At 62.3% G+C, this 23888-nt stretch overlaps 2 protein-coding genes across 8 annotated transcripts; one reads left to right on the top strand and one right to left on the bottom strand.

Annotated features, from left to right (window-relative positions):
* Positions 1 to 902: 902 nt before the first annotated feature.
* MAPK8IP2 (mitogen-activated protein kinase 8 interacting protein 2) lies at positions 903 to 13648 on the top strand. Its single transcript, XM_057741596.1, has 12 exons — positions 903 to 1121; positions 2131 to 2236; positions 3592 to 3888; positions 4034 to 4127; positions 4224 to 5429; positions 5794 to 5869; positions 5999 to 6171; positions 6255 to 6364; positions 6988 to 7092; positions 7240 to 7310; positions 9929 to 10027; positions 10487 to 13648. The coding sequence occupies exons 1-12, from the start codon at positions 1057 to 1059 to the stop codon at positions 10557 to 10559; spliced, it is 2475 nt and encodes an 824-aa protein (XP_057597579.1). The 5' UTR covers positions 903 to 1056; the 3' UTR covers positions 10560 to 13648.
* A 4072-nt stretch (positions 13649 to 17720) lies between these two features.
* On the bottom strand, positions 17721 to 23468 carry ARSA (arylsulfatase A). 7 transcript variants are annotated; one of them, XR_009054820.1, is made up of 10 exons: positions 23220 to 23414; positions 22583 to 22835; positions 22126 to 22366; positions 21828 to 22046; positions 21577 to 21746; positions 21158 to 21282; positions 20938 to 21065; positions 20577 to 20679; positions 18128 to 18318; positions 17723 to 18024 (listed from the first exon to the last, which is right to left on the bottom strand). XR_009054820.1 is itself a non-coding variant. In XM_057743078.1 (9 exons), exons 2-9 carry the CDS (start codon positions 22798 to 22800, stop codon positions 18278 to 18280), a joined length of 1245 nt encoding a protein of 414 aa, XP_057599061.1. In that variant the 5' UTR covers positions 22801 to 22835; positions 23220 to 23414; the 3' UTR covers positions 17721 to 18277. The 7 variants fall into 7 exon arrangements, 6 of the variants coding, with proteins under 6 accessions (XP_057599061.1, XP_057599057.1, XP_057599056.1 ...); XM_057743078.1 differs by having other exon boundaries at positions 17721 to 18318; XM_057743074.1 differs by lacking the exons at positions 17723 to 18024; positions 18128 to 18318 and adding an exon at positions 18684 to 20475 and having other exon boundaries at positions 23256 to 23468.
* Between the last annotated feature and the right edge of the window lie 420 nt (positions 23469 to 23888).

Genomic DNA, 23888 nt, shown 5'->3' with positions numbered 1-23888 from the left:
CACAAGCTGACCCTCACCTAATGTGGCCCCTTGAGCTGGAGTTCAACCATTTCTCTCCCCACACAGCTCCACAAAAGCCAGAACGTGTTGGTACACTAAAGAGTGCCAGTTACATAGTTGGCCCTCAAGAAATTTTGTCCAATTGAATGAAGAGAGCTTCAGGGTTATAACTTCACCCAATGCCCATCAATACCTCTACCCAGCCTGCGCAGTCAGAACTGTGTACTGAAATTCAGTTTTGGCCCCAATCCGCATCCTCTGTATGGTCAGCTCTGAGTCCAGCCCGGATCAGCACCTCTCGGCCAGATGCCTCTGTCCAGCACTGCTCAGCACTCGCTGGGGGGACAGCTCCTCCAGCCCCAGTCAGCACGTTTCAGGGAGGAATTTCCGTGGGCCCAATCAGCACCTTCTGCGGGACAGCTCCTACCCGCCCTGATCAGCACCCGGACGTGGACAGGGCCTCCAGCCCTCGTCCAGGCGCTGCCGCCTCCGTCTGCATCGCTCAGACCCAGGCTTGGGACCCCACCTCTTGCGCTCTGATTCCCTGGGACGGCAGCGCAGCTCCTGGGGCCGCACCCACCCCTCCACCAGGCCCCGTCCCCCCGCCCAAACATCAGTTCACCAGAGGCCTGCGGACCGAGCTCCCCATAGCAAGTTCCTCCCTGAAGCCCTCACCGCTCGAGCCGATCCGCTTCTCACCTGCCCCCACCCCGAAGAAACCACACCGCGCGCCCGACTCCCCCCAGCCCGAGCCTCTCGGTCAAACCATCTTGTCTCCTCCAACCAGCTTCGCCGCCGCCCGCCTCGCCCTCCTCTCGGGTCCGCCCTCCTCCCCTCCCCCGGCCCGCCCTCCTCCCAGGGCCTCCCCTCCCCCCAGGCTCGCGCTGCCGCGGTGTCCTGGCGTCGAGGTGTGCTGGCGGCGGGGTGTCGCAGGGCGTGTCACGAGGTGACTCGGGCGGGCTGAGGGCGGGCGGGAGGGAGAGACGAAGGGCGCGCGGGGCTGTGGCTCCGAGCCCCCCTCCCCCGCCGCAGTCGGCCGGCCTCTCCCCGGAGAAGATGGCGGATCGCGCGGAGATGTTTTCTCTTTCCACCTTTCACTCGCTGTCGCCGCCAGGCTGCAGGTACGCACCCGGGCGCCGCGGGCCTCGGCAGGCCCTCCCCTTCCTGCAGCCCCCGCTCTGACCCAGTCCCCAGACTCCTCCGACCCGACCCTGCCACCCCACCCCCATCGCCTCCGGGGACCCCGGCTCCAGACCCCCTCTGGTCCTGAGGCCCGTGACTCCTGCTGCCCATCCCCCACCCCTTGGTTCCGGGCCTCTCCGGTTTTGTCCTCCCCTTATGCCCCCCCTCCAGCCCCAGGGACACCCCCAAGCCCAAAGTCGTGCTGGGGTCCAGTGCTGCGCCCAGCCCGAGCAGCCGACCCTCCAAGGCGGGGTCCTCAAAGGCGGGGGTCACGGGCCGGGCCTCTGAGGGGCAGCCTGGCTGGGCAGGACGCTGGGCACACGCTCTGCGCTCGGCCGTGTCCTTTTGGCCTTGTCGGGCCTCTTTGGGGGAGGCCTGGCCTGGTCTGTAGGGCTCAGGGAGGGAGAGAGTTGAAATCAAGCCTGGAGCCTGGGGGAAGGGACTAGGGTGGGGAGAGGCCTGGATATCTGGGTGTAGGCCTGCCTTGGGCAGGAGTAGGGGACAAAGTGACCAGATTCTGCCCCCAGAACAGGCTTGACCCTTCCCCCTCCTTCTGCTGCTGCAGCTTCAGCTCCCCCCTCCCCCTTCTCTGCTCAGCCTGACTCCCCTGAGGCTGAGGCTGTGACCCAGAGGGGCCTGGAGCGGCGTGCAGAGGGAAAAGAGGCTGCTGGCTCTGTGCGGAAGGAGGACTGGGGGGAGGGTTGGGGGGACAGGTGCCTCCTCTGGACTGGTCATGGCTCTGATTGTGGGGGAAATCCGTGGGAGAGCAGAGCTGGAGGTTCAAGATAATGGCAGGATGCGGGTCTGGGAGTTTGGGGGCTCTGGAGATCACGGAGCCTAGGAGCCGGTGGGGGGGTCTCCCTTGGCCCTTCCCTAGGACCAGTTCCCAGGCAGGGAGCCCAGGGCTGGTGGCTCTCTCAGGAGCCCTGTCCGTGCTCTGCTCTCCAGGCCTCCGCAGGACATAAGCCTGGAAGAGTTCGATGATGAAGATCTGTCTGAGATCACTGACGACTGCGGCCTGGGCCTCAGCTATGACTCGGACCACTGCGAGAAGGTGGGGAAGGGGCTCAGGGCAGAGAGCTCTTGCAAGGGATAGTCTCGCTTACGTTCTGCTTAGCAGTCTCTTGGGGTTTTAGGGTGGGTCTAAGCTCAGCCTTGAAACAAGAAATCCTCTGATTGCCCCCTCTCCCTTGTCCTCTCCACCTGGGGTCTTCCTCGATATCAGACCTCTCTTTTTCTGACCGAGGTCCACTGAGGACCTTCCCCAGAAGTCCTCGCCTGACCCCCACCAGTGGGCTAGCTTGGAGGTGGGGAGATGTGCCTATGCTTTGGTGCCTCTGTCCTCAGATCATTTCCCTGAAAGATCTAACCCTTCCAGCTGCCATCTCACTTCATCTCCTCCTCAGCCCTTTCCCCACCTTTCAAGCCTCCGTCTGTCTGCCTCATCTCTCCACCCCTGAAGTCTCTCCTTCCCCATCTCCTCCTCCTCCCCATCTCTTCACGTTTTCGTTTTCATTCAAGAACGTTTCTGAGCAACTCCCATGTGGCAAGTGCTGGGGGCTTCCAGGTGCCTGGGAAGAGAGCAGGACAGGTGTGGCTCTTGCCCCTCGGGAGCTTATAACCTAGTAGGGGAGAAAGACATGTGAGAGGCAGTGACTGCTTGAGTGTCAACAGCTGGATTCCAATGAGGGGACACAAGGTGCAATGAGGGGAACCCACCTGAGACTAGGCCATCAGGGAGACCGTCCAGTGGAAATGGCCCACACCCCTGCCCTGAGGGAAGACGAGCAGGAGCTGACAGGTGAGGGAGGTAGGAGGCAGTGGAGGAGAGGAATTGCTGGCAGCGGATCAGTGGGTCAAGGCCCGGAGGTTGCTGCAAGCTTGGTGAATCCTGGTGCTGGCTGTTTTGCTTCATGCATTCATTTGATATTTACTGAGCTTTTACTGTGGGCCAGGTCCTGTTCTTGGTGGGGTTGGGGTACACCAGTGTACAATGTGGACATGGCCCTGTCCTGGTGGGGCTTGCAGCTTGGTGGGGAAGACAAAACTTCCCAAAACTCTACAGTAATTGTGAGTTTTGTTGAAGTGCTATGAAGAAAAAGGTGCTGGTGTCAAATGTGATGGGGTTTGAGGGTGAGATGAGGCTGGCAGGTGGGTTGGGGCCAATTTGGGAATCTCTGTCACCCAGACTTAGGAGTTTGGACTCTTACTTACTGAGAACTGGAGTGATCCTTATGTATCTTAAACAGATTTTTAAAAAAGCTGCTCTGTTGGTGGAGAGCAGAGTGAAATGGAGGGAGACTTCTGTCCCTTGACTTAGAGCTTCCTACTTTCCCCCTTCCTGGCACCTGGGACCCCAAGTCACTGTCCCACTTTAGCCCAGCTCTGCCCTGTCCTTCTTTCCTGCAGGACAGCCTTTCTCTGGGGCGTCCGGAGCAGCCGCACCCCATCTGCTCCTTCCAGGATGACTTTCAGGAGTTTGAGATGATCGATGACAATGAAGAAGAGGAAGACGAGGAGGAGGAGGAGGAGGAGGAAGAAGAGGAGGAAGAGGAGGAAGAGGAGGAAGGAGAAGGGGAGGGCAAGGAGGGAGGAGGCCCTGGTTCAGAGCCCTCTGGCCCGGAGCCCCTGATCCCCTCCCCTTCCCTAGAGGAGCCCCACAAGCACCGGCCCACCACGCTCCACCTGACAATGCTGGGAGCCCAGGTGAGCACGCAGACTCACAGCTAAACCTGGCTCCCAGCGTCTGGGACTCTGGTCCCCATGGCAGCCTGTCCCCCTCCTACCCCTGAGAGCTGGGGCCCCTCCTCAGCGCGGCTTTCCTATCCCCGCCCCTCCACTCCCCTCCCAGGACTCCCTGAACAACAATGGAGGGTTTGCTCCAGGGCCTCCAGCCTCCTGGCAGGAAACTGTGCTGTGCCCACCCGCCCAGGAACCCCTGAGAGGTGGGTGAGCTGGGCGGCGGTGGGAGGGCGAGCACAGGAGGCGAGGGAGGGAGGAGTAGAGGAGTGGGCTGGCTGACCCGACCCCCCGCCCCGCAGAGCCGCCCGCCCCCCTCCCGCCCACGGACATGAGCCCCTGCGGGGCTCAGTCACCTGTGCGCCCAGGATGCGACTCCGAAGGAAACCAGCCCGCAGGGCCCCCGGCGACGGGTGGGGCCTCGCCCTCCTCGGATCCGGGCATCGAGGCCGACCTGGGCAGCGGCTCCAGCGGCGGCCGTGGGGGCCGGCGCAGCAGCCAGGAGCTGTCGTCGCCGGGCTCCGACTCCGAGGACGTGGGGCGCGCGCGCCTGGGGCGCATGATTTCGTCCATCTCAGAGACGGAGCTGGAGCGGAGCAGCGACGACGGCGGCAGCAGCAGCGGCCGCTCCTCGCACCTCACCAACTCCATCGAGGAGGCCTCGTCGCCGGCCTCGGAGCCCGAGCCCGAGCCCGAGCCCGCGCGTGAGCCCCCGCGCCGCCCCGCCTTCCTGCCCGTGGGCCCCGACGACACCAACAGCGAGTACGAGTCGGGCTCCGAGTCGGAGCCGGACCTCAGCGAGGACGCCGACTCGCCCTGGCTGCTCAGCAACCTCGTGAGCCGCCTGATCTCCGAGGGCTCCTCCCCCATCCGCTGCCCCGGCCAGTGCCTGTCCCCCGCGCCGCCGCCGCGGCCCGCCGGGGAGCCCGCCGGCGGGGCCCCCGAGGCGGCGGCGGGAGCCGGCGTGGAGCTGGTGGACATGGCGACGCTGTGCGGGCCGCCGCCGCCCGCGCCCTCCGCCTGCCGGCCCGGCCCCGCGCAGCCCGGGCCCTGCCTCTTCCTCAGCAACCCCACGCGCGACACCATCACGCCCCTGTGGGCCGCGGCGGGCCGCCCTGCCCGCCCCGGCCGCGCCTGCTCCGCCGCCTGCTCGGACGGGGACGACGAGGACGAAGAGGAGGAGGACGACGCTGCGGCCAAGGCGGGGCCCCCCGGCGGCCGGGGCCCGGGCCCCGCGGCGCTGGACGCCTCGCTGGTGTACGATGCGGTCAAGTACACGCTGGTGGTGGACGAGCACACGCAGCTGGAGCTGGTGAGCCTGCGGCGCTGTGCCGGCCTGGGTGACGGCAGCGAGGAGGACAGCGGCGGCGAGGCCAGCGAGGAAGAGGCGGGGGCCGCACTGCTGGGCGGTGGCCAGGGCCCCCGCGATGCCTCCCCGGACAGCCCCGACCTCACCTTCTCCAAGAAGTTCCTCAATGTCTTTGTCAACAGCACCTCTCGCTCTTCCAGTGAGTGGGAGGCGGGGAAGGGGGGGGGCCGGAGAGCAGGCTGGCTCCTTGGTCCCAGGGCCCATGCAGATCCCCGGAGTGCCCAGGACATCCTGAGGGTCTGGGGGTGCTCAGGACTGGGCACTGCCCTCCGGCCCAGCACCTGGGCCTGGGGCCCTCCCCAGGCCCCCACAGGGTGGGGACAGGGGTGGGGAGGGCTGAGGGCTGCTCTGCCTCCCGCCCAGAGGAGCTGCTTCTCCCTCCCTCCCTGACTGGGAACAGCCCACACTAGACGGCTGAGGGGCGGGGACCTTGGCCGAGCCTTCAGGTGCTTCCCTCCCTGCCCCTCCCCCGAGTCTTTGTCTCCCTCGTTTCTGTCTCTCAGGCACTGAGTCCTTCGGCCTTTTTTCCTGCCTGGTCAATGGGGAGGAGAGAGAGCAAACCCATCGGGCTGTCTTCAGGTACAGCCGCTCCCCCTTGCTGTTGGCGACCCTCCACCTGAGTCTGCAGATGTTGTGGGACACCGGTAGACACAGCCCAGCCAGCCCTGCCCCGGCCCCGGTGACCTCCCACCTCTGACCTGACCTCAGGTTCATCCCCCGCCATCCCGATGAGCTGGAGCTGGATGTGGACGACCCGGTGCTGGTGGAGGCCGAGGAGGATGACTTCTGGTTCCGGGGCTTCAACATGCGCACGGGGGAGCGTGGCGTCTTCCCCGCCTTCTATGCCCACGCGGTGCCTGGCCCGGCCAAGGACCTGCTGGGTGAGGCCTCTTCCTCACGGGGGCGTCTTGTCACCCCAGACCCTCTCTTGCGTACCTGACCTAGGCCCCTTGTGATCCCCCAGGGAGCAAGCGCGGTCCCTGCTGGGTGGAGCGCTTTGACGTGCAGTTCCTGGGCTCTGTGGAGGTGCCCTGTCACCAGGGCAATGGCATCCTGTGTGCAGCCATGCAGAAGGTCAGTCTGGAGGTGGGGGCCCTGGAGCCCTGCAGCCTGGCACAGCGCTTGGAGGCCTCAGGCCTCTGTCCTCTTCCACAGAGGGTTCCAGGATGCTTGGAGGCCTCAGGGCCTGTGCACCCCAGCCTTAACTCAGAGGCCTGGCAGACAGGCCTAGGGCAGCGCTCGGCAGCTCTTCCCCATCCCGTTCCCGCTGGCCACTCCCCGCTTCATCCCATCCTATTCTTGTCTGAAAGTCAAGAGCAGCTCTCACAGACCCTTCCCTGGGAGTCAGGTGCTCCCTTGTCATGCACTCAGTGGACACTCTGCAAGGGCCTGCCCGTCTGCTTGTCCCGTGAGCGAGCGGCAGCGCAGTTGGGGGGCAGGACAGCCCTGCACCCGAGAGCCCCCATCCAGCTCACAGGCCAGCAGCGAGGAGGCCGGGTCAGAGGGGCCACCGTCCTGGGCAGGAAAGGGGATACGGAGAGGCAGGCCGTCCTGAGACTGAGGAGCGGCCAAGACCACACTCGTGTCCTCCCACTCGGTGCCAGGGGTCTTCCAACCTGGTCGAAAATGTTCCCCCAGGAGGGAGAGACACCCGCGTAGGCCCTTGAGACCCTCTTCTCCCCGAACTCCTTCTGCAGATTGCCACCGCCCGGAAACTGACCGTCCACCTGCGTCCTCCTGCCTCCTGTGACCTTGAGATTTCTCTTCGGGGGGTCAAGCTGAGTCTGAGTGGAGGACCCGAGGTGGGGGCGTGGGGGCCTGAGGCACAGGGGAGGCTGGGGCTGGGGTGAGGCTAGAGGGTCGGACTGAGGTACGTGCAGCAGGGGTGGCAGGGGTGGCCCTGGGCCACCTCCCTCTAACTCGCCATGCTTCTGCCACCTCTGCTCTAGTTCCAGCACTGCAGCCACTTCTTCCAGATGAAGAACATCTCGTTCTGTGGCTGCCACCCCCGCAACAGCTGGTAAGGGACTTACCCAGCCCATGGTCCCCTCAAACCCTGAGGGCTGCCCATTCACCATGCCACCCGCCACCACCCACACCCACTTGGCTCCATGAGTTGAGCCCCGACTCTGGGCGCCCACTGTGTTCTGGGCCCAGGAGACGTGGACCACACGAGCTCCTGTGTGGTCTGGGTGGGGAGACAGACACACAGACGTGTAAGTGCTTGAAGCATCTGTGGGGGGTCTGGTGGATGTCTGTATGGGGCTCCAGGGAGCAGACCTGCGGAGAGGTGGTGACTTCTCCTGGTACTTAGTGGGGGCGACTGAAGACCACTCTGCAAACCTTAAAAGACACATAGGTGACGGGGCGGATCTTCTTGGCAGGGAGCCAGCTGAGCCAAGGCTGAGGGTGAGGGGCACTAGGGGCTCTTTGGGGACAGCTGGAGGGACACCACGAGTACCTATGTCCTTCTGACTATGCCAAGGAGCTCGTATTTAATCCCAGTGGTGATGGGGTCATGGGGCGGCACAGTCAGGTTGACAAGCTGACTCTGGCTGCTGTGCAGAGTGAAGGGACACACGTGCTGCCGGCAGGAGGCTGCTGCGGTTCTCTGGGTGCCGTGTCCGGAAGGCATTCAGGAGGTGGGGCAGGCAGGACCTGGTTGATTGGATGTAGAGGCTGACCTGGAGGAAGAATCATGGGTGACCTGGGTGTTGAGCAGTTAGTAACCCACACACCAAGAGAAGAGGCGTGGAGTGAGTGGGCCTGACAGGCTGGGGCTGCAGTGTTCAGTCGCAGATGCGGGGAGGTTGCAGGGCCGTTGCTGCCTGGGTCTGGAATGTGGAAGGGAGACCTGGAGGGGAGGTGTGTTTCAGAGCAGGTAGATAGCCAGGCAGAGAGAGGAGAGATGGGCATGAAAGAGGAGAGGCGTAACCAGCGGGTGGAGGGTGACGGCCTTCCTGCCCAGCCGGACTCCTGCGCACGGGATGCCCGTGTCCTAGATGAGGTGACAGGAGGAGCTGACCAGCGAGGCAGACGGAGCCAAGCAGGGGCTCAGAAGGGCTCGGTGGTATTTGAGGAAGCAGGTCCTCAGGGGAGGCAGGATGCGGGAAGGATACACTGCTGCCAGGGCCAAGGCTTGTGGCAGATGCTGAGGCGACATGTGTGTCCCTTGGACACTTGTGGTAAGAGTGAGGGGGGCTGTGTCTGCCGGCTGAGTGATGGTGTCCACCCTCAGTGGGGTCAGAGCCCGGTTTGGCTGCTTCTCTGTTGAGAGTGAGATGGTTTGATGGGATCACCGTTCAGTTGCTGCTCTGAGGGATGGAGCGCTGGCTTAGAGGGCAGGGCACAGACCAAGCGGTGGGGCACATCTGGCACCACGAGGACCGGTGTGCGTGGTGGCCCACGTAGACAGTGGGCTGAGGTGGCACGCCCGAGAGAGGAGGGACAACAGAGGGAAACTGTGTGCCACAGGCTCAGGCCTCCAGGCCAGACACTGACCCAGATGCAGTTCCATGGCTCGGAGGGGACTGAGGAGCTGCTGTCCTGGCCCAGACCTTCAGCCCAGTCCCCTCACTGAGGGGGTGCAAGGAGACCGTGTCAGGCATCGCACTCTGGGGGGCGCACTGTGTCAGGATAAGGTAGGAGCGTGTGGTGTTTGAGATCACAGGCGGCCGGGAGCACTCCCAGGGTGCCAGACTGGCCGTGGGGCAGGTTTCCGACCCGCTCTGTGCCCTCATCTAGAGACCTACCTCGCAGGGCTGTTGTGAGATCTCTGGGGGTTAATCCTATAACGAGCTTGCTGAGGATGGTGCCTGACACTCGCTGTGAATGCTGTCATCTGAATGTGGCATTGGAGACAAGGCTGTGACGTGTTTGTGGTCACCACAAGCACGTTGTCCAGCAATGCTGCTGTCGTGTGGATTCCCATCTGGTGGACCCACAAAACCCTAATCCTGCCCCATGCGGATTGGATTGGCCACAGCTGGGGGGGTCTTGACTTTCCCGCTGCAGGATTCTGACAGTTCCTCTCTCTGGACAATAATTTTTATCTATGTCTTGATGAGAAGAAGGGCAGATTCAGGAAAGGCATACGTGGAACAGAGCAGGGGCAACAGAGCCAGGGTGCAAGCTTCTTCTCCAGGAAGACTGTTTTATACATCAGGGCCCATGGTAAGCCCCACATCAGAGCCCAGAAAACAGCTGTGTGTTTGCAAGACCAGAGGTGGGGCTGGGCAGGCTCAAGGTGTCAGGTGACAGGACAAGGAAGAGTCAGCCGAGATGCGATGCGGTGCCCAGAAGACAGGGGAGAGGCTTGCTCTGTGGTCCAGGGGCAGGCTCTAGGTGGGAGGCCACAGAGGCAGGTGGCACAGGCTTGGGAGAAGGAAGATGCAGCTGGACACCCTTGTTGAGCACACATGAACATAGGTTGCTCACTCCTTACAGGTGCCCAGACCTGTGCGTGGACAGGGACCCAAAAGGGGGCCTCAAATCTTGACATCATAAGACCTGCACATCCCCCACCCCCCCAACCCCTCCCTGAGCCCTCTGTCCTGCCTCTTCGCTCCTGTCCCTGGGGGCGGAGGGGCGGGTCCCTGCCCTGACATCCCTGCGTGCTCACTGCCTGCCCCCCCACAGCTACTTCGGCTTTATCACCAAACACCCGCTGCTGAGCCGCTTTGCCTGCCACGTTTTTGTCTCCCAGGAGTCGATGAGGCCCGTGGCCCAGAGTGTGGGGTGAGTGGGTCCGGAGGGTGGGTGCAGGACGAGGGTGGGGCCCGCGTGGAGTGACACCGGGACCGGGGTGGGCACGCAGAACGGGGGCGGCAGTGCCCGGGGGTGAGCAGGCTGGGAGGTTGGATGGAGAGGAGGTCTGGGGAGACTTGGGAACAGGGGAGGCAGGGGAGGGGAGGTCAGATGACAGTGGTGGTGGGAGAGGGTTGGGAAGGTAGTGGGCGGAACACTTGGGCCAGGAGCGGGAGGTGGGGGGGCCGGGGCGTGGGAACAGCACAGACGCAGTGCCTGTGGGGGTAGAGGGCGGGGGGGGGGGAGGGGGAGGGGGGGAAGGCCGCACTGAGGCCCGACAGTAAGGAAGGGAGTCCGGGCCAGGGGGGCTGAGGCGTGAAGCTGGGATGAGGTGGGCAGGCCCAGGTGGGTGTGCGCGCGGGGCCGGGGCTGACGATGCTCTCCCCCCAGCCGCGCCTTCCTGGAGTACTACCAGCAACACCTGGAGTACGCCTGCCCCACAGAGGACATCTACCTGGAGTAGCCGCCCGCCGCTCTCCTGCTCCGGGAGCAGCTGGGGCCGGGGGCGTCTCATGAGGCCACCTCAGCTCTGGCAAGGACTGGACTGGGGGCACGTGGGACCTGACATCCGGGGAGTCTCCGGGCTGTGCTGGGACCTCTCCTCCTTGCTCCCCAGGGGCTGCCGAAGGGTGGAGCCTGCGCCTCCGCTTCCCCTGACCCGTGCTCTCTGTGTCGCCCTGGTCTGCCCTTGGCCTCCCTCCCCTCTCCTCCTGTCTGTCTCTGCTCCTCTGTGCCTGCAAACTCTTGCCCTCTGCTCTTTACTTTGGGGTCAGAGTTGGGAGGGGCGTGTGGAGGAAGCTCCCAGGTGGTCCCCTCTTGCTCTTCCCCTGTGGTTTATAAAGGAATTTTAATTTTTATAGTGAATATCAAGGGATCATCCCATCCTTACCATAGGGACAAAGAGAGGGACCCCCCCCACACACACACTGCCCCACGCAGAGCTCAGGGGGAAGCAGGGAGGGGTTCCCCAGGAGGGCCTTGGGCGAGACTAGGAGTCGTTCTCGATGCTCACCCCAAGCCCCAGACGCTGCTAGGAGGAGGGTGCCCTCGCCTGGGCCCCAGCCACACCAGCGCCCGCTTTGCCGCTGCAAACACTCCCCGCAGTCCAGCACCTCAATAAACTCTCTGCTTGGTGTGACCCTGGCTATTTCTGGGGTGAGGGGGGTAGATATAGGGCTGGGGGCCCAGGCGCTGCCCGTGGCAGTGGGACCGAGACCCCAGGGTGATGGAATCGGGAGAAGTGTCGCCCCTTCAGTGCTCTCTGAAACCATGCCTGGGTGTCTGTCTGGGCTGGGGAGGGTGCACGCTCGTGAGTGTGCCCGCACGCTCGTGAGTGTGTGAGTATGCGACAGAAAGCAGGCGTCAGTCTGCTTAGATTTTAAGATTCGTGTTTTAGACATTCTCTACGGAAAGCCGGAAGATAAGAGGTGACCATTTGTCATATGCCCTAGGTGATTAGAGATGCTGCCTCCTGGAGAAAGGGCTTCCTGGGCCCCCTGGCCCCGGTGAGCCCCAGCTCTCAGGTGCTGAGGTCAGCACGGTGGTCCGTGCCTTCCTGAAGGTGAGCCTGCCCCGCCCCAGCCCAGGAGGAGAGCAGCGCCAGGAAGACAACAGGTGAAGGTTAAGAAACGAGAGTGAGAAAGGCCAGTGTAGACAAATTCACCACATGAATATTGAAAACTACTGTCTATAGACATCACACACCTCTACTCAAATTGAGGGCAGCCAACAGAGAACACAGCCACGGCGTCAGGAGTCCGTAAATGACCACCCTCTAGCATCTGGGGAGCCGCAGCGCAGGCCAGGGCCCCCGAGCCCGCAAGAGGAGCCAGCAGAACATCTATGAGAAAACTTCGCTGCTAGTTAAAGTTGAAAGAGGTGGAGAGCCCCTGGACGGGCACCTCTGCCCCCGCGCGGGGCGGCGGGGCTCTCAGGGCCCTGTGGCTGCACCCAGCCTGCTCTTCCCTTCGCGCTCGGTCGGGTGGGAGTGCGCGCCCCCTCCCCGTTGCAGGGAAGGCTCCATTTGCCCCTGTTGGGCTCAGCCCCTCCTCCACTCATCTCCCCACTTCTCTGTACCATAACTTGTGCCTCCCTGCTGGCCCTTCAGGACAGCAGCCGACCTGCTTGGGCGTCCTCCTCCTGGACCAGCTCGCTGTCTGTAGGGTCCTTCCCACACCTGCCCACCTTCCTTCTACCTCTGGCCTCCTCCCCTGCACCTGCCCAGGCACCTTCCTTCATGTCTCCAGCTGTTCCTTCTCAGGGCTCATGGTCTCCAGCTCAGCTGTACCCCAGACCCCGCCCCGGCTCTGTCCTGGGTTCCCCCTCCCAGGCCTCCTCCCTCCCTTGGTCTCAACCGCCTTCCCTGTGCTGCGGGCCCCAGCGTCCTGCCTCTGAGCTGCCCGTTGACTCCCCAGCCCCATCTGCCCTCCAGGAACGCTTGCTCTGCCAGTCACTGGCCAGGTGCCTTGTGAATGCAGGACCCTAACCAGGCCACGGAGGAGCAGAGGAACAAAACTGGTGGGAGCCAGACACTCCGCCCCTATTCTATATTCTGCGCTTTATGTTTTTTCCAGTTGCCTGAGCTGGAGCCCCGGAGTCACCCTAGACTGCCCGCTGCTGTCAGTGTCACCCCACACCATCAGCCCTAAGTCTGCCCCTTCACCTCCCCACCCCTGCCTGAGTCTTTGTGCATCAAGCAGCCTCCTCCAGGCTCTCTGCTTCCACCTGTGTCTGCAAATCCACCAGCACCTGCAACCAGACCAGGGTTTTTAGATAGAAACCTGAGCAGGCCACTTGCCCTCAGCTCTGCTGTGGCTCCCTGTTCAACCTCCGCCTACCCTGGCGCTGTCCCTCTCCAGCCCCCGCTTCCCTCGACCCCATTTCCGCCCTTGGAAACTGAGCTTCTTGTGGGCTTCCACTGCCCTTCTCTGCATGTGGCTGGGCGACCTCCTGTCCTCCGGGATACAGGGGGCCCTGGACCCCGCCTGCTCCCCTGGCAGAGGCTGCCAACTGTGAGTCGGCAGGCAGGATGTAGCTAATGCCTCCTGCCCTCCCAGAGCCTGGCGTAGCACCTGGCACACGTGCGGGGGGCCTTCAGAGCCCTGAGTGGTAAGTGAGTAAGCCTCCAATGCCAGGACTCTGCCTTCTGGAAGTCCAGCCAAGGATAGCATCCTAAATGAAAAGCTTTGTATTGTACATGTTCTTGTTTAAAATGTTGAAAGCATAAAAATAATCTAGATATTGACCAGTATGGTTAACTGAATTAAGGTATATATACCTAATTGAAATAGTGGGCTGATATGGAAAAAGTGTGCTTACAAACATTTAATATTTGTTATTAAGGAAAAATAAATACGCAGAATCTATGCTAGAAACGACATTGAAAAAAGACTGAAAAGAAACAGGCCGCGGTCATTGTCGCTGGAGGTGGGACTGATGGTTTCTCTTCCTTTTTTCTCTGCAATGAACATGTCTTAATTGTTTCAAGCATTATATGTTGCTCTTAGGGACCCCCAAGTGCAAAGAGAAACACCCACGGAAAAACTAAAAGTAGAAAAATAAAGATGTATTAATTAAACCCAAACATAAAAAGTTATTTTGACCACAGTGAAAGTACCCATCTCATAGTATTTGGTGAGTTCAGCTGTCAGGCCAAGATCAGGACTCCAGTAAATGTATCTTTTCAACTTAAAGATGATTTTCCAGTTTCCTTCCTATATATGATTTTTATTTTATTTTGTTTGAGGCCAGAAAGAGATTGGGAGAATTAAGGAATAATTCAAGGCAAAAAGATTTAAGGCAAAGTAGCAAAGATCATTATGAAATACAGAATGGTGGAGTCAGCTCAGATTCTAGGTATGAAACTACTGACCAATAAATTCATGATTTAAAATGTTTAAGTGGCAAGAAAAGGAGAAAAACATAATCATGGATTCAAAACTATAATCAATAAGGTAAACAAACATATGTACACCCTGGATTTTGTATTCTGCATGTCAGGAGCACCATTCTTTCTGGATGTCAATGGGTGTATTTCAACAGTGGTTGCTGTGATAGGTGTGATGCAAAGCATTCCTTGCTTAGAGAAATCCCCAGGAAGATAGTCTAAGAAATCAGGCGTTTCTTGTGCCACAGGAGGCCTGGAGGCTGGTGTGGCTGCTAGAAGGTGACACCTAGAACAGCAGGCTCCTTCCCTTGGTTCTGTGTCCTAAGTGTGTGTGGTCTTTGTCCTCATGACTGCCTGAGGGCTGCTGTATCTCCAGGCATCGTGCTCGGTTCCAGGCAGGAGAACATGCAAGGGCAGAGGGGGCAGGCAGCTGGTTTTGTAAAAGCCCCACTGTGTGCTGTCGTGAGGAGTGGGCAAGAGCGAGGAAGGGAGGGAGCGAAAGCCAGTATAAGGCCCATCGTTAAGGCTGGGTGCCCTTCTGAGAAGCATAAGCGTTCTTCCCTAAACCATCTACCCAAAGGATGGGAAGCAGGAAAGTTTACCTGCTGGCTCCTGGCCCCTGCTGGTTGAGGGTCACCCCAGGAGTGTAAACACCTTGCCCTTCAAAGCAGCTCATCTGCCGGCCGAGAGCAGAGTGAGGAAGCACGTCCTCTCAGGGCCGCAGCGAAAGTTAAAGACCCGCGCAGCCTGCTGATACTTTAAAGCTGAGCCGCCCTCCTGACATTCTCCAAAGGACAGAGAGCAAAACCCGCTGAGGGGCCTCCAGGTAACCACCCCCGCGCCCAGGGTGAGGGTGATGGGGAAGTAAATGGCACCCCCAAGGAGGGGCTGTGAAGGAACACTGTCTTGGTGCGGAGCAGAGCCTCCCCATCCCTGACACAGCCACCCTGAGCCGGCCTCGCCTGGTTCGCAGGTGTGGACACAGGTGTGCTGGGGTGTGTGGAGGTGTGAGGTGTGTGTGGGATGGGAGAGGATGCACAGCATAGGGTCTCTCCCCAAATGTGCCCCCCCGTGCCGGGGTCATGTTTTATGGAATTAGCATAAAACCCAGCAAACAGGCCCTGTCTCGTGTCCTGGTTCCTGGCCTGTGGCAGCACCCACGGAATCCAAGGCCACTGCACCGCCTAGCGTGCCTGCTCCCCTGTGAGCGACGTGCAGCTGAGCAGGGAGGGGGTAACACGATGTAGCCCTAAAAGCTGCCTCAGCCATCATCTGGGTTGATAACCAAAGGACAACTTTAATTTTGTTTCTTATTTCCTTTGTACAAATCTGGAGCAGACAAGAGTAGCCGGCCTCTGGCATCTACCTGGCAGGCAGGGGCCTGGCTCCTGCCCCGTGCAGACCCCCACCTCTGCAGGAGTGGCCCCCACACTCACGCTCAGCAGCCCACAGACAGAACCGGGACCCTACAGAGCAGGCGCCCCTGCGCTCCCCTGGGGCATCCTGCACGCGATCACGTGGCGAGGTGTCTGCAGTCTCGCTCTCCCCCAGGGGAGGGGTGGAACAAGCAGCCTCAGCCCCACCAGCCTCCAGGGCCTCGCCCCGTCCTTCCTCAGGGACCCCTGTGAGGGACTGGACTGTCCTCACACGAGGAGGTGCCTCCGGGTGGGTGACTTGTCCAGTCACGAGTGGCGAAGGAGAGGGTCAGGGTCATGCTGTTTAGTAGGGCCCATGCCCCAGAGGGGGTGGCAGGGTGGGCACAGGAGGACCCCCAGGGCTCCGCCTCAGTGTCTCCAGGAAGCAGGCCCCCATCCTGCACCCCAGACACTCAGCCCATCACACTGAACCTGTCTGGCAGCACTGTCCCCCTGCATGGCAGATGCTGACTGGGTAACTCAGCCAAAAGGGACTCTATTGAGAGGGTGCTGGGGACTCCCGGGTGGAAAAGAAGGTGCAGAAAGGGGCCCTGCCGAGGGCACGTGGGCAGCTCCGGGCTGGCGAGGGGGCAGCGGCTCTACTGTGTGAGCGGACCCCTCCCCCCACTCTCTGGGTCCCGCCCCCTTGAGACCCACTTCTGGGTGGGACAGGCAGCTGGACCGACAGTCCCTCCAGGCTGGGGGGTGGCTTGGTCCCCAACAGGGAAGCGGGTGCTCCCTGGGGAGGGCAGGCTCTGGACACCCAACGTTCATGAAGCCACTCATTGCACGCTGTTGCAGGTGGTGCCGGAGGAGGAGGACGCGTCTCCACCCTTGCCCTGGAGCCCGGGGCCCGGCCACACCCAGACGGCCCCTCCCTCCAGGGAGCTGGCTGCCTGTGAGCTCTGACCCTCGCCCCCGCCCCGTGTCCCCCCCCACCGCGTTCCGCTGTCCTTGGGCTCCTTTCTCCGGAGCGGCCTGAGGCGAGGGACTCTGCTCTAACTGCTCGCTGGGGGTGGGGGGCTGCCGAGGACCGGCTTGTGCTGGAGGCCGTCATGCCTCGGCCCCCAGGGCTGCGACCCCCTGAGCGGGGGGGGTGGGGGTCTCCGCACGACGGAGCCGAGGAGGCTGGGGGCACAAACGCCTCCTCCCTCTGTCACGGCTCCCCTTACCCTGGGCCTGGGGTCAAGGAGCTGGCAGGACTCCCCGGACCCCCGCGGGCAGGGTCCGGCTGTGCGCAGCGAGGGCCCCTCCGAGTGCGCCGCAGGCCCTGCCCGGGGCAGCGTAACGAGGACACATTACGGCTGTGGTTAAAACCATTCAGAGAAGAGGCAACCTCGGTTTCACTCCATGGAGACGCCGCCTTTTGCTCCCCCTTCCGGTCACTTGGGGGACAAGCGAGCACCGGGGCGGGGCGATGGGGCGGGGCGATGGGGCGGGGCGATGGGGCGGGGCGATGGGGCGGGGCGATGGGGCGGGGCGATGGGGCGGGGCGATGGGGCGGGGCGATGGGGCGGGGCGATGGGGCGGGGCGATGGGGCGGGGCGATGGGGCGGGGCGATGGGGCGGGGCGATGGGGCGGGGCGATGGGGCGGGGCGATGGGGCGGGGCGATGGGGCGGGGCGATGGGGCGGGGCGATGGGGCGGGGCGATGGGGCGGGGCGATGGGGCGGGGCGATGGGGCGGGGCGATGGGGCGGGGCGGGCGAGCTCCCTGCCGGTCACGGTAATGGTCACGGTCACGGTGACGGGAGGGGGTCCGGATATCGCCTCTTCCTTCCCGCCACCTGAGGCGAGGCCACGGCACCCACGGCGCGCTGCTCTGTGCGTTCCAAACACAGCTCCTTGCGGAGGGCACTGGGCTCCCTGAGGAAGCCGCTCGGGGCGAGCGGGTGGTCTTCACATGAAAAGGGCTGCTTTTAAAATCAGCAGCAGCGGAGAAGGCGCCGTCGGTGTGAGTACCCATACGTGTGAGCACGTGCGTGTCTGCGCCAGGTACGCAGGCCTGCTTGCGGGCGGGCGGGCGTGAACACGGGCGAGCGCGTGCACACACCGGTGCCCGTATGAAGACGGTGCGTCGCACTAAAGCAGCTAAAACGATGAGGAGACAAGCTTTTTTGCTCTCTAAAGCATCATAGCAAAACCAAAAGTGGAGGGCGAGGGGGAGAACCTTTTGTGCAGAGGGTGGTGTGAACACCCTTCCTCAGGTCTCGGCAGACAGGGAAGCGGCCCTGGCTGGTTCCATTATTCCACCCCCCCCCCCCCCCCCAATTATGCTTTTGTAGGACCAAGAACTCTTCCTTTGTGGTATTTATTATGGTTAAATTTTTTTTCCTCCAGTTTTACTGAGCTATAATTGACACAATCACGATTTTGTTTTATTTCTATTGAAGTATAAAATACATCTGGAATCGTAAAATGCACAAATCTCACGTGCGCGGCTCTATGCTTTATACGTGTGTGCACACCAGGTTTCCACCCCCCAGCCAAGATAGAGAACGGTGGTAGCGCCTGATGGTTCCCTATCGCTGTTCCCGGGCAATATCCGCACACCCAAACCCGGGAAGCTGAGGCTTCACACTGGACGCCGCTCGTCCAAGTGCTCAGGGTTGACGCTCATCCCCTTGGCTAGACAGGAAGCAGCGCAGGAGCAGGGGTGAGTCCCCTCTGTGCATGTGCGCCCCAGCCCTAAGCGTGGCCCTGGGTGGTAAGCAAGGTCTGTGGAACGTACCAGTGATGCTCAGCACCCAGCTGGGCAAAAGACCCGGACGAGGTGCCTGCAGGTCGGGCCTGGGTGCTGGCATCCGTCTGTTCTTGCTGGAGTGTTCGATCTTCGGATGTGATACAGGCATGGTGCACCTGCTTCCATTCCTCTCTGTCCTCACTCTGAAACCAAGGCACCTTGAGGGGACTGCAGGCTCCCTGGAAGAGAAGCTGCAGGCTGCAGGGGGTGGGCATGCCCAGACCACATGTGGGCACGGGCCCTCCTTATGCCAGCGTCAGTGGCTGAAAGGGCCCCCAAGGAGACCACTGCCCTGTAGGGGCAGCTCCAAGACACAGCAGGATGTGGGGCATGGTTCGTGCAGCCCCCAAACCAGACTAGAACAGATGGGAGAGTCACATGGAGAACACAGAAGGGGCCTCAGCACACGGTATCTGACACCATAGGCTCACTCAGGAGGCCCCCTGCACACATAACATGCACACGCCCTCCTCACGTCCCATCCACACGTCCCTGCAGCAAGACTGCTTTGGCTGCAAGTAATAGGCAAGCCAGCAGCAGTGGCTTAAACAGGCTGGTTTATTTTATTACATTGTGAGCTCTGGAGGCATATGGCTGGATACACTGGTTTAGCGGCTGCATAGTGTCTGGTCAGAGCCAGTGATGCCACAGCACTGTCCTCACCCCGCCCCCCCCGCCCGGGGGATGAATGCTGAAGAAGACCCAGGGATTCCAGCGGACTGGCCCTGACCTTTCACTGACCAGGTCTCTTGGTGACATGCCTCTCTTGGGCCAATCACTGGATTGTGATTGGCTCAGACTGGCCACAACCCTCCTGAGGCTAGGAGAGGCTGCACCTCAGAGGTCAAGGGGCCTCTGCCCACCATGAAAAAGTTGGGATCCATTAGTAGGAAGGGGATGGCTGCTTGGCCTACCATGAGGACAGGCCACCCACTTGGGGTCCTGAGCACCCAGATAGCACTCCTGTCACTCAGCCAAGGCTGAGGGAGCACGTGGGGGTGTGAGAGCTGCTTTAGGAGCACGTGGCCCTGACATCGGTACACGCTCAAGGAAATCCCGGGAGGGCTACACGCTGTGCAGATGCGGACGGTGGGCAGTCAGGAGGCCTGTCGGAGGCCCTTTCTGCAGAGACGGCACTAGGCAGAGTCAAGGATGAGCACCTTGCCTCCGTGGTGGGGCACCTGGCCAGCTGCCGGGGCTGAGGGACAAGGGGTGTGGGGTGAGGCACGGCGAGCCACTCCAGAGTCTGGGTCCTGTTCTGAGCATGATGGGAAGCCTGTCGTTTTGAGCATGGATGGAGCCAAACCTGCATGTTTTTAAGAGATCACTTTGCTGGGTGGAGAACGGCACCCATGGCGGCAGAGGGGAAGCCAGGAGACTGGAAACATGCGTGCAGGTGGGAAACACAGATCTTTGAAAGGGGCATGGGGGGCTGAGGGGGCGTCTCTGGAGCTGCTGATGTGCCTCCCTCAGAGCCGGCAGGCCCCCCAGCCCACTTCACCACGTAGAACGTGCAACTCCTCACCCGCCTTCAGACAGGTTCCTAAGAGCCAGGGTGGTCCGGTTCCTGTGCTTCTTCCTGGGGAAAACCTGGCTCTTACGGGCACTCTGCGTCTTCGGGGCCCGCTGTCCACTATGCCCTCTCCCCCTCCCCGCCCCGTCCTGGCACATAAAAGCACCCATGAGTGGATGTGCCCACTCACCACCATGCCTGTCTGCACTGACACAGCCATCGCCAGGGGGAGGGGGCAGCTTCCGAGCCAACCTCTCACTGGCTAGGTGACCTCGGACAAGTCGCTGGAGCTCTCCGTGCCTCAGGTCCCTCATGTGTAACAGGTAGAACAACACCTATCTCAGGGCAACCACAAGCAGCACATGAATGATCACACCTACAAGTGCCAGCTGCTGTTTTTAGCTCGCTCGGGTACAAACCCCCTCCACACCCCCCCAGCACAGCAGTGAAGCGTCACATGCCCGGGTAGGGCGAGCGGCCTGGGCTGGCCTCTGCCTGTGCTCTCAGCGCTGGAGCTCAGGGCAGTGGCAGCAGGATGGCCTGGGGGTGCAGCTGGGCTGACAGCAGATTTGCAGGGCAGGGTCCTCGCCTTGGGCTATCTGGCTGGGGCTGAAGGTCACGGCAGCATCAAACTGGGCCTTGAGCAGCTGAAGCTGCTTCAGCGCCTGCAGCGCCTCTGGGGTGACCTCAGCCACACCCCCCAGAAGGTTGTAGTTTTCACCAGGGTCCTCAGACAGGTCAAAGAGCAGCGGGGGCTCATGGGCAGTCAGAGGACTAGAGGCGTGGCAGGCAGGGTCCGCAGTGGTGTCGCTGTGGACAGAGCCTGGGGAGACGGCGGCACATCTGTGCACAGGGCAAGAGAGCGGGGGGCGGGGCGGGTCTGGGGCTACGAGGGGTGGGCAGGGCTTGGGGAGAGGAGGTTACCCTGGGTGAAGAAGTGTGCCTTGTACTTCCCGCTCCGCACAGCAAACACCCCTCGGACCTCGTCTGGATATGGTGAGTAGAAGAAGAGGGTCTGCCGGGGGCTCTGGGGGCAGAGTCGGGGATCTGCGTCAGCTCTGGGCTGGGCCTGGATATGCAGTGGGTCCCGCCACCTGAGGGCCCCAGGAGCCACGCCCCTTAGACGCTGCTCAGCAGAGAGCTGGCCCAGTCCCGGGGCTTTAGGTGCTGCCCACACTCACTCCCGGGGAGGGTAAGTGGTGGTGGTGGGGTTGGCAGGGCGGGGGGGGGGGGGTGGCAGGGCGGCGGGGTTGGGTAGCTGGGCTCGTGTGGTCATGGACCCTACCCTGCCTGTGCCCAGCAGCAGGGGGCTGAGGTCAACGCCATCCAAGGTGATGTTGGGCAGCGGTGCCCCAGCCAAGGCTGCCAGGGTGGGCAGTAGATCCAGGGTGCTGGCCAGCTCGTGGGTCACGCCTGGGGGTAGAGGGCTGTACAGTCACTCCATTTGTGATCAGGGTTGGGGTGATGGGGCCAAGAGTCCAGGAGGAGAAGACCTGAAGACTTACCGGGAGCGATGTGGCCTGGCCAGAAGGCCAAGGCAGGCTCTCGGACACCCCCCTCGAAAGTGGTTCCCTTTCCACATCGCAGGAGACCAGAGCAGCCGCCGTGGGACATCCGCATCGTCTCAGGCCTGGGACACACAAGCGACGAGGTCTCTGGCCTGCCCTGGTGACTCCAGCTCCAGACTTCTAAGTTACACATTTTGCCTAGAAATGGCCAGCATGTGCCTGTCCTACCAAGACCAGCACCTCCATGTACTCGTGGCCCCCAACCTCCCACACACATGCACCTGGGTGCCACCACGTATGGTCAGCATCTCCCGAGAACCCCTTATCCCACTACATCCTTGGCCAGCACTCAAGATGGGAAGACCCCAGGGCCCTGTAAGGGATCAACCAGCGCCCTCTGCCCCCTGCCGGAGTACCCGTTGTCTGCAGTGAAGAAGACCAGTGTCTCTCCAAGCAGCCCCAGGTCCCCCACAGCTGTCATCAAGGCCCCCACCGCTGCATCCAGCTCCATCAGGGAGTCCCCAAACGGCCCTCGGCCTGAGCGTCCCGAAAAGCTCTGCCCGCTGAACTGGGGGTAGTGGGTATGCTGGGGATGGAGACTGCAGTTAGCACCAGGTAGGGGTCACGGGCAGCCCAGGGCCGGGGGGGCGGGAGCACGGTCACTCACGTGGGAGGCGTAGTACAGGAAGAACGGGCGGCCCTGGCGCTGGGCGTCAGCCATGAGGTCACGGGCGAAGCCCATGTAGCGGGCTTCAAGTCCAGGCAGCCAAGGGGGCTGTGCCTCCACCGACAAGTTGGCCAACAGTGGGACAGGGACCAGGCCCTGGTCGCAGCCGCCATCGCAGGGGGTGGCCGGCGGGAAGCAGGTCAGGTTCTGGCAAGGGCCCTGGGGAAGCGGCTCCTTCAGAGGTCTGGGCTGTGGGGGGCTTTGTGGGGTCAAGGGGAAGGAACCTTGTGCTTCCTACCTGATCATGGGAGTATGGGATGCCCAGGAATCGATGGAAGCCGTGGTGTGGGGGCAGGAAGGCCCCCTCAGGCCCCACCCCAAGGTGCCATTTGCCAGCTATCCCCGTGAGGTAGCCACGGGCAGCCAGGACCTCAGCCAGGGTCACCTCCTCCAGGGGCAGGCCCCCGCGGGAGCTGGGCTCCAGAACTCCAGGGTACAGGCCCATCCGAACTGGGAGTCGGCCGGTCAGGAGGGCAGCCCTGCAGGATAAGTCACAGAGTCCGTGAGACAGAGCAAAACTGACTGAGATGAACACAAGGAGAAGGGAAGAGAGAGGAGAAAAACAGAGAGATGTGAACTTCTCCATAGAGAGGTGGAGACCCTCTTCCTCCCCCTGCAACCCAGAGTGAATCTGGGAGGAACTGGATGGGCAGCCGTAGGCATTTGGGGTGAGGGCTCCCGGTCTCTTTGCTCACCGGGAGGGTGTGCACAGAGACACAGGCACGTAGAAGTCCGTGAACCGCAGACCCCCTGCGGCCAGCTGGTCCAGATTGGGGGTGGAGGAACTGGGGTGCCCATAGGAGCCCAGGTCCCCGTAGCCCAGGTCATCAGCAAAGATCAGCACGATGTTAGGTGGGCTGGGGGCAGCCAGGCTTGCGGCCAAGGCCAGAGTGAGGGTCCACAGAGCCACCATAGCACACAGCACAGAGAGGCCCGTACCAAGAGACCCTTGGGAGAGAAGGCAAACTGGCTCCAGCAAGCTCTACCCCGAGACCCCAGACCCAGGCACTACCCTCCCCTGATACCCCAGACCCAAGCATGACCCTCCCCTGATACCCCAAACCCAGGCACGACCCTCCCCTGATACCCCAGACTCAGGCACGACCCTCCCCTGATACCCCAGACCCAGGCACCACCCTCCCCTGAGATCCCAGACCCAAGGCACTACTCTTCCCTGAGACTCCAGACCCAAATACCTCCCCGACTGAGACAACTCCTTTCCTAAAGTCCCAGCGAACTCGGCACCCGGAGACCCTTGACCGACCCCCAACAGAACCCAGGAGCCCGCAGCATGGGATCTAACCCCCTGGAGATCTTCAAGGACCAGGACACCTTTAGATTCTCAGGCGGAGATCTGACTCTTCTCACTTAAAGGTCCCGGTCCAGGTGCGTGACCAGGGGCAGAAGTCCCAGGACACTGACCCGCGGGGGCCCGCGAAGCGGGCGAAGGCAGGTTAGGGCCGAGGAGGTGCGAGAGCGGGACAGCGGGCAGCAGGGCCCTCCGCGGGCGCTTCCGCCTCTGCCCGGCCCCGCCCCGCCCTCTGACCCCGTGACCCCCGCGCGGCCCGCCCAGGGGCGGGCGGAGCGTGCAGGGCCGGGGTGTGGCCCGGCCTTCTCCCGCCGGGGCCGGGGAGGGGCGCGCGGGCGGGGCGGGGGCGGGGCAGGGGCGGGCTCACGCCTGTGCGCGGGCGGGGCGGGGCAGGGGCGGGCTCAGTCCTGCGCGCGGGCGGGGCGGGGGCGGGCTCAGTCCTGCGCGCGCGCGCGCGCGCGCGCGCCGCGCCCAGCTGTGCGCCCCGGGGCCGTTGGAGCGGGTGCGGGGCGGCGGCGGAGGTGCGCGCCGGGCCCTGCGTTCGCGCTGGGCGCGCGGAGGGTTCTTTAAGGAGCCTGGACCCGGAGAGCGTGGAAGGAGAAAATCGAAACGCTGGGTTTTCCTTCCGCGCTACTTTTGGTGCTTTTCTTTTCTTTTCTTTCTTTCTTTTTTTTTTTTTAACTTTTTATGTC

This window comes from Hippopotamus amphibius, chromosome 7, assembly GCF_030028045.1.
Source record: "Hippopotamus amphibius kiboko isolate mHipAmp2 chromosome 7, mHipAmp2.hap2, whole genome shotgun sequence".
Taxonomy (NCBI): Eukaryota; Metazoa; Chordata; class Mammalia; order Artiodactyla; family Hippopotamidae; genus Hippopotamus; species Hippopotamus amphibius.
The sequence above is the reverse complement of the archived record's forward strand: the minus strand, read 5'-3'. Positions and strand labels throughout refer to the sequence as shown.